We start from the raw sequence: 9,789 nt of genomic DNA on the forward strand, positions 1-9,789 counted from the left end.
TTTATATACACGTTATACTATATACGAAGTAATACAAGCGATTGTCGTTCTGCGTTTGTAGGAAGTGTGGCCAACCTGAATCCCTAGTTTTGCAGAAGCAGACGATGCTTTGTTTCTCGATCTCGTTCTCCCTCCACAAGCGTTATCAGCTGACTGATCAAAGGTCAATGACGTAGATACTGCGTACACTATAAATGCGGTTGTAACAAGCAAAGAATCCATACAGTTGCTGAATACCTCCGGTTTTCTCCGTCAATTACTTTTCCATTAGAAATTGTCAGCACCCAGTGAGGTCTACAATTTCGAATTTTTACCATGGCCGTCAGTCAAGTTCGTCAAAATTTTCACGAAGATTCTGAAAATGGCATCAACAAGCAGATTAACATGGAACTATACGCAAGTTACGTCTACTTGTCTATGGTAAGTGATCTTGTTTTTACCTGTCAGTTTTATTACATAATTCTTTTACTCAAATAATTACAATTCAAAGTATTTTTAATTTCAAAGTAGGTTTACAAGCTATGTTAATTGTGAACAATATTGATTAGTGTATGACTTATCAAAAAAATCATTCGTTTTATCATAAAATATTTGTTTATTTCACTTGATAAAATTAGTTTCTTTTTCTTGTGTACCCCCTATTTGGAGCAAGTTGTAATTTAAGTTTTCCTAATCTAATTCCATTTCACAATAATTTTGTTTTAAACGCCAAAAGTATAGCTGTAAGTTATTAATTAAATTAAATATTTATTTTAAATAATTAGAATAAATAAATGAAACACACTGTATTTAATCACCAAGTATTTTTCAGTTGAAATTTAAACTTTTTTTTGCGACAGTTCTTTTTTAACACTGTATTGTGTCATTGGCTGTAGTATGTATTAAATGATTTAACACAAACAAACCCCTCGATAGTAATGGAATATACATTTATGAACCTTATAATTTTTTAAAGTATTTTTTTACTAGCGGGCTATCTTGTTGATAATAATGTTTATCAAACACAAACTTGGGATCAAGACCAGCAACTTTTAACTTAAATACTAAAATATCTATTTCAGTCTTTTACCTCCACTTTTCCTTTTTTTAGGCATACTACTTTGATCGTGACGATGTAGCATTACACGGAATCAGTGAATTTTTCAAGAAGAATTCTGACGAGGAGAGGGAACATGCTCAGAAGCTGATGACGTATTTGAACAAGAGGGGAGGAAGAATTGTACTCTACGATGTTAAGCAGCCACCTAGGAATGACTGGGGCAATGCAGAGGAAGCGTTCTTGGCAGCTTTACAGCTTGAGAAAGATGTCAACACCGTGAGTACATCTTTTAACTTAGAGACTTAAAGTAGATCTATCTTACAGTTGTAAAATTTTAAGCCTGTGTTGGTGTATTTATTTCATGTACGGGTTACTTTTGAGTGTGCAATGTAGACCAAGTGTTTAAGTGAACAAATAGATTGTTTCCTTTTCACTCTTTACTTACAAAAGCAGAGGACATGCAATAGAAGATAAATATTGTTTACCGATTAAAATAGGTATAAATTCAGCAAAATTTGCCAATATTGATGGTAAAAAATTTTTAGATAGGTTTATCAGACAGAACAATTTTAAACATTTGTGTTTGGCTGACATTTAAGTGTTGTATTCAACCTATGGTAGAACCAAACCATTAATTTATTCATTAAGTGGGTTACAGATAAAATATTGAATTAAGTAATTAAAATCCAAAACAAATACTAATTAAATTATTTTAAATTAATACAAATGAAAATTACTGGTCAAAGTAATGCTTATATAATGAATATCTGATCTAAACTTCATTATATGTTACATCATTAAACATCATCACGTATTTCATTTCATCTAGCTCTAAAGTAGAATTGGTAAGAATTTCAAATTGTCAATTCCCAACATTATAATTAATTAATAAGTAATAAATAATAATTTATTTAATTGAGGTAGCCCACATTTAAGGAATAACTAAAAAAAGTAAAAAAAACATAAACAATAGTTGGATATTAACTTAAAATAAATTAAAACAACTAATTATTAAGCAAAATAAAGAGCCACACTCATTTGCATGATTTTTAATTCCATATTTGCACATTTTATAATAGGCAGATGTCATTATTTATTTATGTAAAAACTACTAACAAAAAAAAGATTGGAAAAAAATACTTGCTTTAAAATTTAAAATCAATTACTAAGCCTATAACTTTCTGGCATATCGTGGAGTAATTACCAACATTATGATATTATTTTTAACTAAAATTAAAAAAGCTGGTTTAGAAAGTTAAAATTAAACATAACACATATTATTGATCACATTTTATAGGTGATTTTAGGTAAATTGGATTTATAAAATGTTTGTAGTAAAACCATTTTAATTTTCCAATCATAACTTAATGACTTTTTTTGTAAGCCTAAGTTTGATGACAGTTTTCCAAACAGGAGTAAAAAAACTAATGGAAAGAATAAATCTCAATTTTGTTTAGAGTGCTGATTGAATTTTACCTTAAGCCAACTATTGCTCGAGGCAAGCAATTTTCGACAAAACCAAACCCTGTTGTGTGTTGCTTACATAATTTGTATTGCCTAAATAAAAATAACATATTGTTTACTATACATTAAAATCTACACTTTCATATCTACATTTGTGTCCTAGGTACAAAATTGAGAAAAATGTTTCAGAACATTTAAACATTTTTCTTCAATTTGGATGAAGTTGCACAACCATGTCATCAGTTCAGTATGAACAAAGTGAAAAGCTAAAAAATGATAGCTCTTAAAGGTTGTCATGGTTAAATCTGCAAGATGATGAAGGCTGTGACATGAATTTGCCCATTTCCATCAATAACTTACAGAAAATTATAATTTTATACTTTTTAAAATAGATAAGTTATATTGTTTGAACCATGAAAGTAAAACTATCGCTTGACAAAAAACTTTGATCATATTATTAATTAAATTAAATTAGGTTTACACCAAATTAGTATGCGTTTGAAGTGTTCTAGCTTTTGAACTAAGTTAATAAATGTTCTACTTGTAGAACTGCTGTTAGGAAAGTTTAGTGAGCTTCTCGTTAGAAAATAATTTTTAATCAAATCGTTGAATAATGACTGCATACAGCCACAATCCCTTTTCTTGTCTACAAAAATACCGAAAATATGAAAATCTTGGTAACAATAATTTTGGCCTTTTGTTTGTTAACCTTATCTCGAGTATTACATAACGATGTCTATTTCAGCTCTATGTCACAATACTGTAAAACTTGTCATTGTTTTTGTTAAAGTTTTCCATGTTCCCCATATGATGAGTCAAACCACTTGCCACTATCACAGTTGATAAGATATTGGAGCTAGCTTATTGCTTTCCTGCTAGCAAGCTCATGACTTGCTTTTCAGGCAATTTCAAAGCTTATCTTGCAACTAGGTTTATGTCTAGTGGCCAAGTCTTTTTGCTTATCTTATAAACTTAACCAGTACAACAACACTGATCTCAAATCACTAGAATGGTGCAACTTTAGAGAGTGTAGATTACAATGATGAGTTGTGAAATAAAACTGGGTGGATACAGATATGAAACATCTGGATAATTCCTCTGTGGTGTAATGCACATGATAACATGAATCAGCTGTTTCCCAGACCATGATCACATGGCATGTTTTTTGTTTCCTCAGAATCCATTCCAAGAAACAGCTGATTGTAGCTAGTTTATCACTTGAGGCCAGTGTTTGGGTTTGTTGATGAGTCACTGAACCTGGCCTTGACTTTGTTGTTGTCCTACTTTGCAGATATTGAAACTTGATTACCTTGGAAGTAAATCATTTTTGAATAAATTTAATAACCTCATCAGGTATTATTTTGTTCATTATATTTCTTTAAACTTTTTTACTCAGTATTATAAAGAAATTAAATGACAATATGTCTAAAAACACTTGAACTTTTTTTATGCTTCAGGTGTTATTTTACACAATTTTATTTCATTTCTGTAAATTTACCTGAAATTAAGAAATTAAGCTGATTAAGAAGCTATTTGACATTTTTATTACGTTTTTTAGCTTTGTCCTAAATACTTTGAATATTTTTCAAATTTATTATTACATTTTAATAAAGAAAGTAAAAAACTATCTTTTCCTACAGTTACCTAACAATGTACATGTTCGCTCACTGATTTGAGAAAGCAAAGTGGCCAATTCGCTCACCAGTGAGACAATGTTAACATTGTCTCACTCTAATTACTTTGTCTCACTCCAGATTTGCAACGTGAAGGCACGAAATAGTTAGCACGTAACATGCAGGCAACGTCGTATGCGTGCGAAATGCGTTGGCAGCACTGGCTGTAAATCAGCTGGTCAGCTGTTGTACTGTTGTATTTGTCACTTCACATTAAATGTTATATTAAAAGTTCACTTCTGTGTAAAAATAGGTTATGTTTCTTCACAAATTTATTTGTTTTATGGTAATTGTAGGAAAAGTATAATGTGCAACTCGAGTTCAAAGTACAATTGCCTCACTCGAGAAACCATATTCCTCACTCGCCTACTGCTCGTGAGTAAGGATTTCTCTCGAGTGAGTCAATTGCTCACTTTTCTCACTAGTTGCACAAATAACTATTTCCTTCAACTAAATGCTTATTTGCACTTTGGTGTTAGGCTTAGTTAATTAAACCTTAAGTGGAATCATTTTTACTGTGGATATTTTTAGATTTAGTATATTAACATCATTCATAAGAGGAATATGTTTATTTATCTTTTGTCTACTTTAAAGTGTTATAGTTTTGCACTCCAAAGTTGTGCAACCTATAAATTATTCTGTTTGCAATTGTTGCATAATAACTCCACAGCTAGCGGATGAACATATAATGTAGGGGATTAAACTTAAAAGGTTTTCGTTATACTATATAGCAAAAATCAGTTCAATAAATGCATTATAGGGCTATAGTATTTAGTTTTATCCCTAAGACAAAAAGGAATCAGATCGAGTTGAGTTTGTCAGTTCTATTTTTATTCCAGATTTTGTGCACTACAACATTTTTCATTACAATTTTTATTATTTTTAAACTTATTGAATCAAATGAATTGTTTATTACTCTATATTAATCATATTTTGCAGTGTAATTTGTTGAGTGTTCTATTAATGCTTTGATAAGCACAGTTGTGTAGTATGGTAGTATATAGACATCAAAATTAATTTTTTTTCTCTTTCAGAAATTGTACTAGGTACCACAAAAACAAAACTGCCTGTGTTTTTATTCATTGTTTGATGTTTTGCAGAGCCTGTTGTCGCTCCATCAAATTGGAAATGTTCACAACGACGCTAACCTCTGCGACTACTTGGAGTCCGAGTTCCTCCAGGAGCAAGTGGACGCCATCAAGGAGTTAGGAGACAAACTCACCAACATCCGTCGTGTTGGAAAGGAAGGTCTCGGCATCTTCATCTTCGACAAAGAGCTCAAATCCTAGGCCCTGATATCACATAGTTGCGGAGTACTTATACCACTCCTGCATATGTTACCTACTTATCCTGTGTTATAATCAAAATGTTGCTTAGAAGGAGTACAATTGTTCCTCATTCGTAAAGTGGTTCAAATTTTATAATGGTTATATCTTTGAGATGCATTTATTACCATTCCATCGCTACGTTCATGTTTGTATAGACGACTAGAGATAACTTGCACGATGATTTTTTTCCAGAAACCAAAGATCTCTGTCAGTATTTTGCAAAATTTCTTTTGTACTGTTTTTCAAACCCATTTTGTTATCATTAAAGCAACTTAAAAAGTTTGTTTTGGTCCTTTTATACCTTGTATTTTGTTATTGTTCATGTATTTTATATCTATATAACCCAGTGGTTTGGTCGTAAATTTTCTAAAAGGAGAACACTTACCATGATCGCCAATTAATATATTTCAGTTTTGGTAGAGCAGAGTGAGAATGCTGTTCCCGCCCCACTACTCCACTGATATAAACCGTCTTAGTGTAGCCGAGTAGCGATAGTGCTTGTCTGACAATCCGAAGGGGGCCAGTTTCATTGTGAGAAAAGTCGGCATTATTTTATGATTAAAAACTGGACCCAAAACGCTGTCCTTGGGCTTTAAATAGTCTTTGGCCAAAGCAATGTCTTATCTTGATAACAAAAGCATCCCAAGGGATTTTCTCACTGCATTAGACACTACCTTGCCTTAATGTTCAGCTTAACTTACACAAAGTTGTCACTGTTTCAGTCTTATTGTTGGTTACTGGGACGGTGTAATCCAGCTTCTAGGATATCACAAATTGTGGATATTTATAGGAATGCACTGTGGATGTGATACTCCCTGGTGTGGATTAACGTCCGCACTAGTGAGTAATACGACTATCCGCAGTACTATCCTGAAAATTAGACCAATTCGTATACACCAAGGCAAAAATGTGGTTGGATTCCACAAGTAAAAACTGTAGGTCCGTTAGTTGCCATTAGCTGTATGGGCTATTAATTAACAGCTGTGTCTAAGGAATATGTCAGCCTTAGTCACTACAAGATCACGCCACTCATCTCCATTCATACTTGGCTTATGTACTTTGTATGGTCAAGGTCGCCATTTCAATTAAAAGTATTAAGTCTATAAACATGAGGCTGGGAATACAAACTACAAAGAGAGTTAATTTCATTTAGTTTTAATTGTATCTCTGTTTCCTCATCTATTTTTGAAAATCAAACGTTAATTCTGAATTGAATTCTGCTAGTCCAGTTAAAAATGGCATCTGAGTCTATAGTGACGATATCACTTAGAGAACTAAAGCAACTGACCTTCAGATTTAAAGGCGAGCGAGCACTATAACCTTAGGGGTAAGCAGATCATTATTTTATTACGTTGTTTTATGTTGATATTAGATATTGAATTTGTGTTTAATGGAGGATTTCTTGTTCTATAAATACTTTACACTTTTAATTGAAATGCCCACCATACAAAGTTAGGTATTTTAAGCTAAGTATGAATGGAGCAGATGAGTGGCGCGATCTTGTAGTCTTATTACTGACTAAGGCTGACATATGTTCCTTATCCTTATAGACACATCTTTAACTCTAGGTATTTACTATCTATTCAATCTTAAATAATGTATTGAACAAAAGAAGTTTTTATCAAAGCATACGATGCCAATCTTTTTTTATAGAAGAAATATTTAGAACTGAAAGATTTAGGCCTAACTTAAGTCTTAATGAATCTAAAGCGCAAATCAAGATTGGAATTGGAAACATTGGTTGGTAATGTTTGAAAACTTTCTCAAAACGAGTATTATCAGTGAAGAATTAAGGTTTAAATCATTTATCAATTTAGTTATCTTAGGTGTACCTATGTCATGATTGTGAAACAGAGAAAATCTATAAATATTTTGAAACATTTGTTCTTCAAACTTGTCAAATAACGTAACAAACTTGAAATCAAACCTCAAGAAACTGGTGAGAGCATGGACACTTATGTAGAATCACTCAAGAGCCTTTCCAAAGATTGCAGCTTTGAAGCTGTCAATGTTGTATCCAGTAAATGAATGCAAAAACACATTCATTAGTTTGCCATAGTGCCTCATATTCTTCAACAGTTGTTATGGAGTGCTAAATTTTGACTGGAAGAAGCAGTTTTCCGAGCGAGAGCACTAGAACTTGCTGTATAAATATCATGTATAGCATGTTTACTTAACCCAGACATGTTACTTCTGTGGCTTAAAAAAACACACAACAGAGCTGTGTCCAGCTAAGAAAGCTATGGAGAATTATGTTACATTAAAGCTTATTACCAAAAGGTATAAACCCAAAACACACACCTCATCATAATACTAAACTTTGGGATGATACAGCAAGAAACTTTACTTCATATATATATGAATTTGAACAGAGGGGTTTTTTTGCCTCTGGGGACTTTAAAACGAAAAAGTAAATATTCGTCCTGGGTTTAGGTCTCACCATGAGACCTACGGTAATAGCTTATTCCCTATATGGGAAATTCGCTAAAAGAGGAAACAAAACACTAACCTACCTAACGACCAAGGCCAGAGGTAGGGATATCTTATTTGATAAGTTTTGACCCCAAAGAGCAAAAGGAGGGAAATTGTGCAATTATACCACTGGTAACACATCTCATACATATATCGCATTGCTACTTTCCTTGATGGTTATTTTCCATGTATAGCTATTATTCTTAACCACATACAATTATAGATGATCATCCTTCCTGACATACCAACCAATGACGTCAAGAGAGTGGGATAATTTACTCATGAAATTTTTAATTATTTCAATAGCTGTTAAACCACAGCCCGTGGTGCATGTTGTTTTTGGTATTTCTGAAAGAAAAAAATCTAATCAAAAGTTTCAGAGATGACTATATTGTTTCCCAGCAGTTTGATTAAATTTTATAAGGCAATTTAATTTTTAATTGTATGTAGGCCTAATTGTGAGATGGAACTAATAAGAAAGGTTTGTGTAAGAGATGGTTATTTAAAATGTTATTTTGTGTGAAATTGAAAGGATTTTGCTTCATCATTGTTAATTTGTTTTCCTGCCATTGTAATACTACCAACATTGACTCTGGCAGGAAATGAAGAAGTACTTATTAGCTCTTGCATGGTTCATCAAAATGTTTCCTCTCCAAAGATGAGTGCAGAATGAATCACGGCCGATTTACCGAATAGGCACGTGCCTAGGGCGCGAGGTAATTTAGCTTTTTGGGGGGCGCCAAAAAATTGGAAAATAAATAAAATAATGGTTGCATATAAAATAATAAAATGATAATTTGCATGCAATTGCGGTAAACTTCTGGTAATGCCTCGCGGCCATGTGGACATCATAATCGTCCCCCGCGATCGCGGAAAAAGTAATTATATCATATCCCTCAGTCGTGTCATCATCGTCTTCCGCAATACAGTAGCGGCCGAATTCTGACTGTTTCCTGCGGTCGTGTGGACATTATCATCGTCTTCTGCGATCGGGGAAAATTATGTTCATCCTTTGGGGCTGAGAAGACATTATCAGAACGTCTCCCGCGATTACGTCAATTGGTAATCATCTCCCCGTGGTCGAGTAGATATCATCATTGTCTTCCGTGAATGAGACAAATTTCTGATCATCCCCCCCGGCTGTGAAGACATCATTATATACAGTATTTATCTTTTCCCAGCCGTCGTGTGGACATTATCATCGTCTGGCGTGATCACGGTGTGAATCTGATCATCCCTCGCGGCCGTGAAGACATCATTATACTGTATCTATATCGTCTCCCGCGGTCGTGTAGACATAATAATCACTGTTGTCATGCGCGATCGCGGTAAATTGAAAATTATCCAAAGAAGAAATACAAAATTCACGCATAATTTCCAGTAAAAAAAAATCCATCATAATTCCTGGGTTTCCCGGCCGGTTGACACAAAGGGGCGCTTTTATTAGTTTTGCCTAGGGCGCTGAAGGAGTCAAAAACCGGCCTGGAGTGAATGCACTTGGGATTTCAAAAGATACTAAAACACAACAAAGAAATAAAAAAAATTAATATACATAAAACTATAAAGCAAATAATTGAACAAACTGGAGGCAACCATATTAATATTACAATCAACATTTATTAAAATAAAAATCTTCTTTGCTTGATATTATTATTATAGAGTAGCCTACATTAATTAGGTTATAATTCACAAAAGTTCTTTTAAAAGTTGGAAAAAGCACATAGTTTCAGGGCCGGATTTAGCATTTTTGCGCCCCTAGGCCCAAAACAATTTTCCGCCCCCTAGTCTGGTCACAGTTACTTTCCTTCAAACC

At 33.3% G+C, this 9,789-nt stretch overlaps 1 protein-coding gene across 1 annotated transcript; it reads left to right on the forward strand.

Moving 5' to 3' along the window:
- The first annotated feature begins 204 nt into the window (after positions 1-204).
- On the forward strand, positions 205-5,787 carry LOC128990016 (soma ferritin-like). The gene is made up of 3 exons (XM_054412228.1): positions 205-420; positions 1,091-1,315; positions 5,277-5,787. Exons 1-3 carry the CDS (start codon positions 316-318, stop codon positions 5,463-5,465), a joined length of 519 nt encoding a protein of 172 aa, XP_054268203.1. The 5' UTR covers positions 205-315; the 3' UTR covers positions 5,466-5,787.
- Positions 5,788-9,789: the final 4,002 nt, after the last annotated feature.

The sequence above is a fragment of the Macrosteles quadrilineatus genome, unplaced genomic scaffold (assembly GCF_028750875.1).
Source record: "Macrosteles quadrilineatus isolate MER2022 unplaced genomic scaffold, UCM_ALF_1.0 Scaffold_3__2_contigs__length_128488019, whole genome shotgun sequence".
NCBI lineage: Eukaryota > Metazoa > Arthropoda > Insecta > Hemiptera > Cicadellidae > Macrosteles > Macrosteles quadrilineatus.